The sequence below is a fragment of the Sphaerodactylus townsendi genome, linkage group LG09, assembly GCF_021028975.2.
Source record: "Sphaerodactylus townsendi isolate TG3544 linkage group LG09, MPM_Stown_v2.3, whole genome shotgun sequence".
Classification (NCBI taxonomy): domain Eukaryota; kingdom Metazoa; phylum Chordata; class Lepidosauria; order Squamata; family Sphaerodactylidae; genus Sphaerodactylus; species Sphaerodactylus townsendi.
The window spans coordinates 74856346-74870386 of NC_059433.1; the positions used below are offsets into that span (position 1 = coordinate 74856346).

Below are 14041 nucleotides of genomic sequence, written 5' to 3' on the forward strand. Positions count from 1 at the left end.
CAGCGCTTGCGATCGAATTCATGCCGTTTTGTTTCCCGTGGCTGTTTCTCTCCTCTCGCCTCTAATTAGGCCCTTAATGACATTAAGCTTCCAAATGAGAATTGGAGATGCACGGCCACTTTTATTGCAGCAAACACACTCTGACGACAGAGAGAATTGGGTTTCCTGCCGTTCCCTCTCCCCTCTTCCCCCCTCCGCTGCGGCAGATGCCTGCTCACTCGGAACAGCCTATTCAGCCTGTACGTGCGCAAACGCCACTTGCCCCCTTCTGTGAGCTGCCTTCCCTCTGTGTCCATTAACACCCTGCTGTGTTTCAAGATGGCAGCTGCCTCCCCAGAGCGAGGCGGCTTTGAGAGACAGAACGGAGCTTCTCACCAACAGGGCCGCCGCTGTTTATGATTTGCTTGTTTGCGAGGGTCGCGGTCATCCTTTTTGAAGAATGCCGCTTCTGTGATTAGACCTGGCACATTTTGGAATCCTGGTGTCCCAGCTGACAGGGCGGTGTGAGAAAAGATGGCAGTAGGGTTGCCAACTTCTTCCTGGTGAGGCCTGGAGATCACCTGGAATTACAAGCGATCTTCAGAAGAGATAAGTTCCCTTGGAGAAAATGGCTGCTTTAAAGGGTGGATTCTGTGGCATTATATGATACAGACGTCCTCCCAACACCAAACCCCTCCCCTCCCCAGCATTCATCCCTAGAATCTACAGGAATTTCACAGCCCAGAGTTGGCAACCTGTTTAATGCTGATATTCATGGACAACTTGGCAGTGTGGATTTTATGCATACGGCTTAGACCTCTGGACATGGAGAAGAAGAAGAGTTGGATTTATATCCCATCTTTTCTCTCCTGTAAGAAAACCCAAAGGGGCTTACAAACTACTCTCCCCCCCCCCCTCACAACAAACACCCTGTGAAGTAGGTGGGACTGAGAGAGCTCCGAAGAGCTGTGACTAGCCCAAGGTCACCCAGCTGGCATGTGTTGGAGTGCACAAGCTAATCTAGTTCACCAGATAAACCCTTCACAGCTCAAGTGGCAGAGCGGGGAATCAAACCCGGTTCTCCAGATTAGAATCCAACCTGCTCTTAACCACTACACCACTCTGGTATTGATGTAAAGATGTGCATCTGCATGAGTGGGCCGCCTGTCCCTTTCCCATTTTCCTGTCGTGCAGCTAATGCCTACTCGTACGTGTTCCCATTCGGGCTCCCATTAAAGATTAAATGATGACAGGTGTCTGTTTATAGCTCAGGCCGTGTATAGATAAGTCTTTCAGTTGTACAACAAATTGATAGTCTGTATTCTACATGCGAATGGGTGTGTAGTCCACATGAGGTTGATTTCCGTGGCCTGTCGGGAAATTCAAACACTGACGCCTCTGCACCCCTCTCAGCTGTTCCATAAATTCAACAGTCATTTTGGGAATTCAACCAACTAGGAATTCATATTACGAATTGGTGACGTTCCCTATTATGCGTTTTATCCCCCCCCCCTTTTTTGAATTCTTCTGAAAGGTGGCCAGTTATTTCTTCCAAGGCATTTAAAATCCCCAGTGTGAGAAAGTGAATAAATGGGTTTTAGTCTGAGTCAGATTTCCAGAGGCCTTGTAATGAAATTGAGACTCGAAACCAAAGCCTCGCGCAGCTGATTCATGGATGGTAGGCCTGCCTGCCGGCTGTAATAGCTATGAATGGAAACTCCATGTTCAAAGGCAGTATGCCTCTTGTTAACAGATTTTGAGCCCCCAGTGAAGGGTGGCTTTCCTATCGATGCATTCGCCCCAAAGGTGTCTTAATTGTCGCTCTGCTAGAACTGATAGATCTTCCGAAGTGGAGATTCTCAAGTCCTGGCCTATATAAACAGCACCATCTACTGGTGATGTTCAATGACCTTTGCTGTCTGATTTTAAGCCTTGGAGATTCTTGGGCGGTTTGAAAAATCTGTGCCATTCAAGGTTCCTTGTGGGTTGATGTTGTAGCAGAGTCTGGGGGCTTTCCTCTGCCCTCTCCTCCACTCTGATTGACTATGTGGCCGTTTCCGCACGGCCATGGTGGGGGTTGGGTCGGCATACATGACGCCGACCCAACCCCACTGGGACCGTTCGCAACAATGGTCCCAGAAACTACCGGGACGATGGTGCCGCGCTGCGCTGTCGCCCGGTCGATCTACCATCTCCGTGGCCGTCCGGCGCGTCGCCGAGGCCAGGGGACATGCCCCCCCGCCCTGCGCAACCGCTCCGGCATCGCAGGGCAGGGGGGGCGTGTCCCCAGGCCTCGCCAATGCGCCAGACGGCCGCAGAGACGGTAGGTCCACGGGTCACAGGGGGGAGAGATGGCGCCTTCCAGCCACTGCTGTTCACACGGCAGTGGCTGGAAGCCGCCGTTTTCCATAAACCTCGCTGGGGAACAGCGGCGTTTTTGCCGTCCCCAGGGCACTGTTTATGGCCCTTGCGGAAAGCGCCTGTGATTGGATGAAAACCATTGCTTTGGAGAAAAAGCTTGCCCCTTTTGTTAGATGGGCAGTTATGAATCGTCTTCATCCTAACTCACCGGAAAAGACAATACTACTAGGAAAAATTGAAGGCAGCCAGAAGTAAGAAATCACTGATGAAGTGGACATGAAGCTGCTTTATATAGAATCAGTTCATCGGTCCATCGAGATTGCTGTTGTCTACATAGACTGGCAATGGGTCTCCAGGGTTTCAGGTAGTGGTCTTTCATATCACCTACTACCTGGTCCTTTTCTTACTGGAGATACTGGGCGATTCCGCACATGAGTAAAATAGGTTCGACCCAGTTCCCTGAGAAGGGTACTGACCTAGGTCGAAGCCATTGTTGTTCCCCACTGCAACCAGCTTGATCTCAGCTCAGAGGACGGAATCATCCTGTGCCTCTTCACCGCTCCGTTCCGATTGGCTACTGTTCTACGGCCATGTTCCGTCTATCCCCACACATGTTATTAAAAAACTGCCACAGGAATGGAGGAACGAAGGTGGCGTTTTGTGATTGGCCAGCTGTACACATGCCCAAAACACTCAGCTGTGATTGGCTGAATGGGGGACTCCTGGCACCAGAGATTCCGCACTTTACTGGAATCGAGCTGAGTTCGAGCGTGGTTCCCTGAAAAAGTAGTAGTTCCCAACTGGAGTCGGAAATTTGACCGTTATGCAGGGCGAAGCTGGTACAAAACCACGTCGATCCCAGTGGTTGTGCAGAGCACTTAGGTCGAACGCAGCTTGAACTTAGGTCGATAACGCAAGTGCGGAATCGACCACTGTGGATTGAATCAGGGACCTTCTGCAGGTAAAGAAGAAGTTCTTCCTCGGAGCCACAGATCCTCCCTGGATTGACTCAATCAAGGAAGCCACGACACTCAGTTTACAAGACCCAAGCAAGGCTGCTAAAGATAGACGGTTTGGAGGGCAGTAATTCCTAGAGTTCCCTAGAGTTGCCATAGTGGCACTTAACACACACACATGCCCCCTGATGTAACCGGGCACGAGAAACCATAAATAACACTGATGTGGGGTGTCTGAACGACTGCAGCCTTTTGCATTGTTCTGTGTAGAAGTGTCTAAAATCCATTTAAAATGTTGTGATTGCGGTGTGCATAGCACTAATTGGCTTCCCTCTGTTTCTTTAGTATCTAGTAACCTATTCCAGGAAAATTTTGTTTTACTATTCTCAAAGACGTACAGTGCTAACCTAGGCAATTATTTTCTTTTATGTGTATTGACTTCATTGGACCTAGAAGGGTATAACTGTACTCAGGATTACACTGTAAAAGCCAGTATAAAATCAAACTGGACAAAGACAGTCAAGTGGCTATAAGATCTAAAAAGTGTCCTTAAACAATGTATTGTCAAAGGCTTTCACTCAACTGATCGTTGTGGGCTTTCCGGGCTGTGTGGCCGTGGTCTGGTAGATCTTGTGCCTAACGTTTCGCCTGCATCTGTGGCTGGCATCTTCAGGGGTGTATCACAGAGACAATTTGTTTGTTACAGTGTGTACACAGTGGACTAAGTGTCTGAGTGGACACAGTGTCTAAGAAGTGGACACAGTGTGTAACACACTTTGAATAAATGGGTTAACTCATTAACCTGGTCTGTTAAGGCATTAGCAACCTCAGATCAAGGAGGATCAAGATTGGGAGCCATAGATTGATACGCCTCTGAAGATGCCAGCCAAAAATGCAGGCGAAACGTTAGGAACAAGATCCACCAGACCACGGCCACACAGCCCAGAAAACCCACCACAGCCTGTCCTTAAACAGCTGCCAGAAATCCTAAGAGAAGTGTATCATCCTGGACTTTTCCAGCCAATAGAGTGTAAAGCGGGAAAAATCTGTCAAAATAAGAGCGCTATTACCTAAAGCCTGGGAGAATAAACATGTGTTGTGTCTTCCTTTCTCATCAATACAACAAACTGGCATGTTATCATGCGTGGGTGGTTTTGGGTGAGTGACAATCCCCATCAGATTTAGAAAACCATTATAAATTGATACAGTTGACAGTTCTGTTTTGCGATGCTGTATATATGCCACAAATTGCTAGCGTGGGCAAGTAGTGAGCGTATTTTTAATCTTTTTATTTTTTGCAAAACATGTTTGCGTGCATGTGTACAAATAACTTTTATATATTTGCAAAACTTTGATTATTGCTGTCCTTAATTCACAGTATTGTAAGTTCTTTACAAATAAGCAGCAGGTTACATGCTGTGCTAGAGCTCTTTCATGTTTATTGGAACATCTTTTTCCAAGTTTCAGAAGGTAGTCGTATTAGTTTGCAGTAGAACAGTTAGATTTGAGTCCATAAGAACATAAGAACAAGCCAGCTAGATCAGACCAGAGTCCATCTAGTCCAGCTCTCTGCTACTCACAGTGGCCCACCAGGTGCCATTGGGAGCTCACATGCAGGAGGTGAAAGCAATGGCCTTCTGCGGCTGTTGCTCCCGAGCACCTGGTCTGTTAAGGCATTAGCAACCTCAGATCAAGGAGGATCAAGATTGGGAGCCATAGATTGACTTCTCCTCCATAAATCTGTCCAAGCCCCTTTTAAAGCCATCACCACCTCCTGTGGCAGCATATTCCAAACACCAATCACACATTGCATGAAGAAGTGTTTCCTTTTATTAGTCCTAATTCTTCCCCCCAGCATTTTCAATGTATGCCCCCTGGTTCTAGTATTGTGAGAAAGAGAGAAAAATTTCTCTCTGTCCACATTTTCTACCCCATGCATAATTTTATAGACCTCAATCATATCCCCCCTCAGCCGTCTCCTCTCCAAACTTTGAGTCCATCAGTGCAAGTTCTAATTTTTGTTGAAGAAGAGTAGGTTTTTATACCCCGTTTGTCTCAACCTTTAAGGACTCTCAGAGCAGCTTTGGATCACCTCCCCCTTCACCAGACACCTTGTGAAGTAGGTGGGGCTGAGAGAGTTCTGAGAAAACTGTGACTATGCCAAGGTCACGCAGCAGGCTTCATGTAGAGGAGTTGGGAATCAAACCTGGTTCTCCAGATTAGAGTCTGCCGCCCTTGACCACTATACCAAGCTGGTCCCTCAAGTACTGCTCAACTCGAATGTAGCTGTTTTTTTCCAAATTGAAATACTCCTCAGATATTAAAATATACTCGATAGTCCTCGCTTCAGGTTTCCAACCTTTGTGAGGCCCAGTCTGTGGATATCCAAGAAGGGCCATCTCTTGTTGTGGTGCTGCAATTGTGGAATGTGTTTTCTTGGGACAGCTGGCTGTTGATGCCTCCTCGGTTTTTATGTGGCGGTGACTTTTTTCCTTTCTGCCTGGCTTTTGCGTTGAGTCGCTGGGAGAACTCTTGGGTAGGTTCACTTTTGCAGTTCTGTCCTGCTAATGGTGGAATCTACCGCTGGAGCATGGAAAACTCTGTAGTGACAGAACTCAATCACAGGAATGGATTACTTAGGCTCTTAGGTAGTGTGCATAGATGAAGTTATCCCATTGTTTTTGTCACAACAATCTTTTGAGGTGGGCTAGGCTGAGAGAGAATGACTAGCTTGAATCATTCAGTACATTCTAGGGCAGTGGTGGCGAACCTTTGGCACTCCAGATGTTATGGACTACAATTCCCATCAGCCCCTGCCAGCATGGCCAATTTCTCTCTGTCAACATTTTCTATCCCGTGCATAATTTTATAGACTTCAATCATATCCCCCCTCAGCCGTCTCCTCTCCAGACTTTGAGTCCATCAGTGCAAGTTCTAATTTTTGGCCAATTGGCCATGCTGGCAGGGGCTGATGGGAATCGTAGTCCATAGCATCTGGAGTGCCAAAGGTTCGCCACCACGGTTCTAGGGACTGTGCTCTGACTCGAAACCAGGTTCCCTCTGTCCAGATCTAGCTCCTCACACTTAACCCTTTGGACTCCCTTTTTAAAACAGAAATGCAATTTTGTGTACATTTTTACAAATCCGTTTTCTTCTTCCTCAGGTGCTACCCGAGAAATCGGCTCCGCTCTGACCAGAATGTGCATGCGGCACAGGAGCATAGAGTCCAAACTCCGGCAGTTTTCCAGGTGAGCGATGGGAGCGTTGTGCTCTGGGCTCAATGGGAGTTGGGAAACGGCTCTTCGTTAGCCGCTGGATCTCTGTCAAGATGTAATTGCTACACGGCCCCTTTCATTGAGGCGCCCATTAAGTTGTTTGCTGGGGCTGGCTTCCAGCTAACCTCTGACTTCCTGTCCCCGGGAACACCCTTTCCCATTCTGTTGCCTGACAGCTGGCCTTTGTAGAAAGGGAATATTTAGCTGCCCGCTCTGTGAAACTGGGCTTGCTGGCCCAAGCCTTTTTTTTACACACTAGGAATTCCTGTCCTTGGAGTTACTGTTGCTCAGCAGTAGACAACCCATGCCAGAGGGCAGGAATTCCAATATTGCAAAGCTGAGCTGTTTTATTGGGCCTGCGTCTGACTCTGCCAGTGATGAGGGAATCTGAGAACTCATTATTGATTTCAATTTCTCGACAGCCACTCCCAGCGTGAAACGCGTGCAGAGATGGGAGAGTACTGAAGCGCAGTGGCTATGAGGCAGAACTGGGTCACTAGTCAAATCTGGCTCTGCCACCATTCCTATGTTGGTCTTTGACAAGCCACTCCCTCCATCTCAAATTCCCATCTTGTTCTATCAGATTTTTGTCCCACATCTCCCTCAGGTCAGCCAGCGTGGTGTAGTAGTTAAGAGCAGGTGCACTCTAGTCTGGAGAACCAGGTTTGATTCCCTTCTCTGCCATTTGAGCTGTGGAGGTTTATCTGGTGGACCAGATTAGCTTGTGCACCCCAGCACGTGCCAGCTGGGTGACCTTGGGCCAGTCACAGTTCTTCAGAGCCCCCTTATCCCCACCTACCTCACAGGGTGTTTGTTGTGAGGGGGGAAGGGGAAAGGAGTTTGTAAGCCCCTTACAAGAGAGAAAGGGGGAATATAACTCCCCCTCCCCCTCCTCCTTCTCCTCCTCCTCTTCCTCCTCCTCCTCCTCCTTCTGCTGTTGTCCTCACAACAATCTTGCAAGGTAGGTTAAGCTGTGAGTGTGTGACTGGCCCAAACATGCTCAATGAGCTTCATGACTGAGTGAGAGTTGGAACTTGAGCCTTCTTAGTCTTTGCTGTGTACCGTAACCACAGCATCACAGTGGCTGCCCCCGCTATGATCTGCAACTTGAGGTCTGTTATAATTCACGTTTCCCTGTCAGGATTATTGAGATAATGTAAGTAAAGTAGATAGTTGTCTGAGGCAATTTTATTAATAATAGAAATATTTAGTATTTAAGTGCTTCGGGAGAGTTCTGTAATAGCGCAGAGGCGTAAGGTGGAAAGAGATTAATTTTACTTCTCTTTGTGTTTTCTCAACAAAAATAGTGCTTTAATTGACTGTCTGATAAACCCACTTCAAGAGCAGATGGAAGAGTGGAAGAAGGCTGTTAATCAACTGGATAAAGACCACGCAAAAGGTGCTTGTACTAAATTGTGTGTGTCTGTGTGTGGTTTATTAGTACTGAATAAATACGGCTCCTTGAGAAGTTTCCTCCATAGCAGGCTCATTTTCTTCTTATGCTGAGTACCCAAGGAACTGACTGATCATATCCCAGGAGGTGATGAGAGCTTCATCTTAAGAGACAGGCTGAAGGTGCAACTGAGTTAGACTTTTAGTCTGTCGGGGTCAGTTTTGTTTGCGACTGATTGCTGGCGCCTCTCCAAAGTTTCAGGTAGAGGTCCGACCCATCACCTGCTGCTGGATCCTTTTGATTGCTGATACCAGGAATTCAACCTGGGACTTTCTATATACGCATAAGCAGATACTCTACCACCAAGCTACACCTCCCTAGCTGTATCTATTCCTATCAAAAGGCAACTCCTACCCCCTACCGCAGCACACTGTAACCACCTTGGGATGGATTCAAAACATTCTGCAAGTGGAATTAGCTTCATGTGCTCACCCCAAGCCACTTGTGATGCAGGATGCTTCCAGTGTCTTGGGAACAAATTCCAGAGGTATTGTCGAAGGCTTTCACGTCCAGATTCAACTGGTTGCAGTGAGTTTTCTGGGCTGTGTGGCCGTGGTCTGGTGGATCTTGTTCCTAACGTTTCACCTGCATCTGTGGCTGGACAATGGACTCCACCCAAACACAGGATTTTCATTCACCAATACTGCTGCTACTGCAGGGAATGCTAATGTGAATCACTCCCTGGACTGAAACCCCCCACCTACAATACTATACTATCAACCACACATTTGCATAGCAAGTTCCACCTAAAAACTTACTGATTGGTTCCCTACCCGGGGACATGAAAATTTATACCCCACTAAACATTCCCTTCTCACTGGACACAGTGTGTAACAGACATCCCTCTGTGATACTCCTCTGAAGATGCCAGCCACAGATGCAGGTGAAACGTTGGGAACAAGATCCACCAGACCACGGCCACACAGCCCGGAAAACCCACCACAACCAAATTCCAGAGGGGTTGTGATGCTCACCTGTTGCGGGAAAAAAACAGGAGACTTGTGTCTACTGTAAAGACTCGCAGTTGCTTCTGCTAGAGGACGCTTTAATGAACTAAAGATTCATTATGATGGAGCTGGATGCCTACTTCATGGAAGCTCATGCTAGAATAAAAATGTTTGTCTTACAATGTCACACGAGTATCTTGTCTGTTCAGTCTCAAGCCCTGGCCAGCCAATATGGGCCCAGGACAAGCCGAGATGACAGGTGGGGGGCCACTTGGAGAATGGGAAAGGGGAAGGGACTGCCCAACAGGGCCGGATTACAGGCAGTCTGAGATTGGAGGGAGGCAGAGAGGAAGAGGAGGTGAGAGGACTGAAGAAGATAAAACAGGAACAAGAATTGAAAGGAGGGAAGATGAGAGGGGCAGCCACCAGGGGGCGCTCCACAAGAGACACAGGTAGCAGGGGAGAGAAAATCTTCTATTTAAAGATTTTAATGTTTTTATAATTATAAACAGAAAAAAATAGACGCAATATCATGACAGTTACATTGAAAGAAAAAGGGAAAAGAATATACATGTGCTGAACAATAAATGATAATGGCAACTATTATGAGCTGTAAATTAAATAGAGATATAATAATGAGCGCTGAATGGTGATTATCATCATCATCATAAATAATAAATCTTGACATAAGTTGTAAGATACGCTATGCCATATAACCTCAATAATAACGTTAAACAATATTATATGATGAATTGTGATAGGAGTAGATATGTATTTTTTTGCAGTGGGAGGTTACTATTATCAATTTCTAAAGACATTTGCTGAATATTAAAAGCTGGGTTTTGTCTTTACTTCCCTTTCCACTAGCAAGAGGGTATATCATCAGATGTACCGGAAGCTCAAAATAAACTTTATAGGCTCTCCTGTAGACCTGCTTTTTTAAGTACTTTTAAATCAAACATTATTTGATGCAAAACAGAAATAATCTGGAGTGATTTAGCAGTACACTTGAAGACAGAGTTACTCTTTTCTAATCACATTGAGTTCAGTGGTATAACCCATTTCTGGATTATATGGTAAAATTCCTTACTATAACACAATTACTAGGAACATACGTATTTTAAACACCCCGCAAATATAGTCTGATACTGTCAGTCTAATCAATCACAGGTATTCCATGTAGTTGGAACTTTATGTATTTATAATAAATGCAGATTTCCTTGCTTCAAGTAACCTGTGAAGAAATATGGCTTTCATTTTTAGATAACTGGTTTAGATTCATTTTAAAGTAGACAGATTCTGTTCAACTTCTACAGTCTGTCATGGCTCTCTATTAATCTAGTTGGTTATGTTTGCTCATTTTAATGTAATTTACGTAACATATTTTAAAGGAACATTTCTGGAAACGTGTTTGCTTTTGAGCTGGTCTTTGTCCATAATAAATAATGCATTCGTTCAGCATGTTTTGAATGCCTGAGTGAACTTCCTTTCTGTTTGACCTTAGTGAGAATTTACTTCTGTTTCCAGTTGATACGATAATTGTTTAATAGTTGTGTTTATTGTACGGCAGCTTCTATTACATAGATTTTATATCTGAAGTTTTCATTCATGGGTATTAAGTATACGTAATATAAATGTATACATGCTCATCAATTTAGTTGGAGGCTCTTGGGTAATTCATGCTTCTGACACATATCAGAAAGGAATGCATGTGTGAATGTGTATTTTTGTTGTTTAATCAGGACTTTGGTTTACACAGATTGTATAGACTTGCTTTTTTCCCTTTTCGTTTTCTATTTCATGCTGTGCCTCAAGATACTACAGGATACATTCGGGCTTTTTTTGCATATGTATTTTTGTTTTGCATTTTGCTTCTTAATTTAAATGAAAGGATGCTTTTTCTCCACACTGGCAGGGCTGCGTTGGGCTTCCGCTCTTCTGAAATAACCTGATTTTTGTAAAGCATTCAACAATATCGTTATCAATTATGTCAATACACAAACCGTGTTTCCCTTTTAGAGTACAAAAAGGCTCGCCAGGAGATAAAAAAGAAGTCCTCGGACACCCTGAAACTACAAAAGAAAGCAAAGAAAGGTAAATTGTCTGCTTTAATGCTGTGATTTTTGACTAGGTATAAATATTTGTGTGTATCAGGGGTGGGTTTTTTTACAGACATTTTTCAAACACCAGGAAATTACATTCCCTTCTAATCTTACCAAAACCATTTCTGCTCCATGGGCATCTTCCTTCTCCTCTGCAGTCTACCCTGTTTTATTTTTCTATCATGCTGCTGATGTAGACCAGGGGTAGGGAACCTGCGGCTCGAGAGCCGCATGCGGCTCTTCTGCCCTTGCACTGTGGCTCCACGAGCCAAGCTGCCGGCCCCATCCTTGCCCGCCATGCAGGCTGCAGGGCGGGTGCACCAACTGCTCACGGTCGGCTGGGCCACACCGCGGGCTTCCCCTCTCGCCCGCCCCGTTGGAGCAGGGCGGGCACTTTCCCGGCGGCTGGTGAGGCCGAGCCACCGGCTTCATCCTTGCCCGCCCTGCAGGCAGCAGGGCGGGCGCATCCATGCGCTTCTCAGAATGAGCGGAGTAAAAGGTTTAAAAAACCCTATATATATAGTATTATCTTTATTTTAAATGTCAAAAATTATTTGTGGCTCCAAGTGTTTTCTTTTCCCGTGGAAAACGGGTCCAAATGGCTCTTTGAGTGTTAAAGGTTCCCTACCCCTGATGTAGACATACCCACAAAAACTGGCAAGGCAAGAGGGCAATTTCACAGTGTTTTGGGTAGTTTGGAGAGGGGACAATATTTACAGTACGTTTCAAAGGCTGACTCTTTCATCTCTTCAACATTAAATGGCTAAACACAGTGGGTTAGATTGAAAGACTCCCTTCTGCTGAAGGAAACGCTACCTGTTAGAAGGAAGCTCTTGCTTAACTAGACTTCTTTGTATCCAATCCCAATTTGTTTATTATGGTATTTTTAATGCCTCCTTTTAAAGTTTAGCCACGGGGAACGTGCAAGGTGCTAATCTTTCCTGATTTTCTCCGGAGCCCTTTGTGAACCCTGAAAAGTCATTGACCTGAGGTAGGGGATTCACACTGATACACTGTGGGCATTTGCAGTGAGGACATTGAGCGGAAATATCTCCCTCTCTGCCTCTTGGTCCAGTGGATTTTTTTCTGTCAGACCACAGCGGAGCCTTCCACTGCAGAGAAGGTCCAGGAAGTGCCTGCGGCTTAATTCAGCATTGAGGCTGTTTCTTTCTGTGAGACAAGTGATAGTAGCTTGGTTTAACAAAGGAAGACATGGGAAGTGGAGTTCCTACAACACAAGTATCTACTCAGTGGTGTCCATCTCTGCAAGTGAGAGTTGTTTACCAATTTGCAGACTATGCACACATACCTTAACTTTCTCTTGTAAAGAAGCTACTTGTTCCAGTGTTAAAATATCTGGGTGTGGAGTTCATTAACATGAACAGCTGCAGAATTTGATACCTTCGTGTGACAGATCTGGGCATATATCAGATTGTTCAGAGTATTGAACTAGTGGTTGGGAAGCAAGCCTGTGTTACCACTGTAATGTTGTAGTTAAATAATGTCATTCCCCCCCCCCTTGTGTATTCACCCCCAGAACAGCATAAATGATTGCTGTTTATTGCCTGTTGTAATGTGTCTGTATTTATACTAAAAATAAGATTGAGGAAAAGTAGAAGAACTAATTTATACAAGCATGGGTAAACGTCTATATGTAAACCACTGGTGCATTTTAGTAATGGAAGTTATTCCATTAGTAATGGAAGTTATTCCATTCCAAAGGAAACACTTCTTCACGCAACGTGTGATTAGTGTTTGGAATATGCTGCCACAGGAGGTGGTGATGGCCACTAACCTGGATAGCTTTAAAAGGGGCTTGGACAGATTTATGGAGGAGAAGTCGATCTATGGCTACCAATCTTGATCCTCTTTGATCTGAGATTGCAAATGCCTTAACAGTCCAGGTGCTCAGGAGCAGCAGCCGCAGAAGGCCATTGCTTTCACATCCTGCATGTGAGTTCCCAAAGGCACCTGGTGGGCCACTGTGAGTAGCAGAGAGCTGGACTAAATGGACTCTGGTCTGATCCAGCTGGCTTGTTCTTATGTTCTTACAAGTTTGGACATCTGACTTAAACCATGCTGATTTTTTGTACGGTGCTTGGGGTGGGGGATGGAGCCCTGTGTAGCCAGTAGTTGGGCACCTGTGTCCCTTTCGTGGTGTAAAATTGGTCACCCGATTCTTCTCCCGGCTTAACCATCTTATATACAGAGGAGGGAAAAAAGAAAGAAAAAGAGACAGTCCCCAGTATAATTGAGAAAACACGTTATGTAGTTGTGCAGCCTGCCCTGAATAGGCATAACGATTGAGAATTGGGGTGTGTAGTGGCAAGAATGACCCTTGACCCTTCAGGTTATTGAACGACATGGGTCGTGGTGGTAGAAGCCAAGCTGTATTGGGATTTAAAAAGCAGCCAAAAACAGAGATACTGGCTTTTAGATAAAAGGACAAAGGGACTAGATCCGTGGTGGCGAACCTTTGGCACTCCAGATGTTATGGACTACAATTCCCATCAGCCCCTGCCAGCATGGCCAATTAGCCATGCTGGCAAGGGCTGATGGGAGAGTATGAATCCTGCCCTTCTGGAGAATATAAAAAAGAGTTCACCACTGGACTAGATGATAAGTGGCAACAGGTTCTCTCTTTGCTTTCAACATGGGACATCCCCAGAACAGTGAAATGTTGAAGAATAAGAGTTTGGATGTATACCCCCACCTTTCTCTCCTATAAGGAGACTCAAGGTGGCTTACAAGCTCCTTTCCCTTCCTCTCCCCACAATAGACACCTTCTGAGGTAGGTAGGGCTGAAAGAGTTCACTGTGACTAGTCCAAGGTCACCCAGCAGGAATGTAGGGGTGCGGAAGCTTACCTGGTTTACCAGATAAACCTCTGCCACTCAGGTGGAGGAGTGGGGAATCAAACCCGGTTCTCCAAATTAGAATCCACCTGCTCTTAGCCACTACACCACGGT

The 14041-nt window shown here is 45.7% G+C and overlaps 1 protein-coding gene across 1 annotated transcript in view; it reads left to right on the forward strand.

Annotated features, from left to right (window-relative positions):
- The window catches only part of MTSS1 (MTSS I-BAR domain containing 1), a 182877-nt gene that overhangs the window by 129441 nt on the left and 39395 nt on the right, over window positions 1–14041 (forward strand). Inside the window, 3 exon segments of the mRNA XM_048507313.1 lie at window positions 6460–6544; window positions 7879–7970; window positions 10991–11065. Coding sequence (XP_048363270.1) covers window positions 6460–6544; window positions 7879–7970; window positions 10991–11065 — 252 coding nt within the window.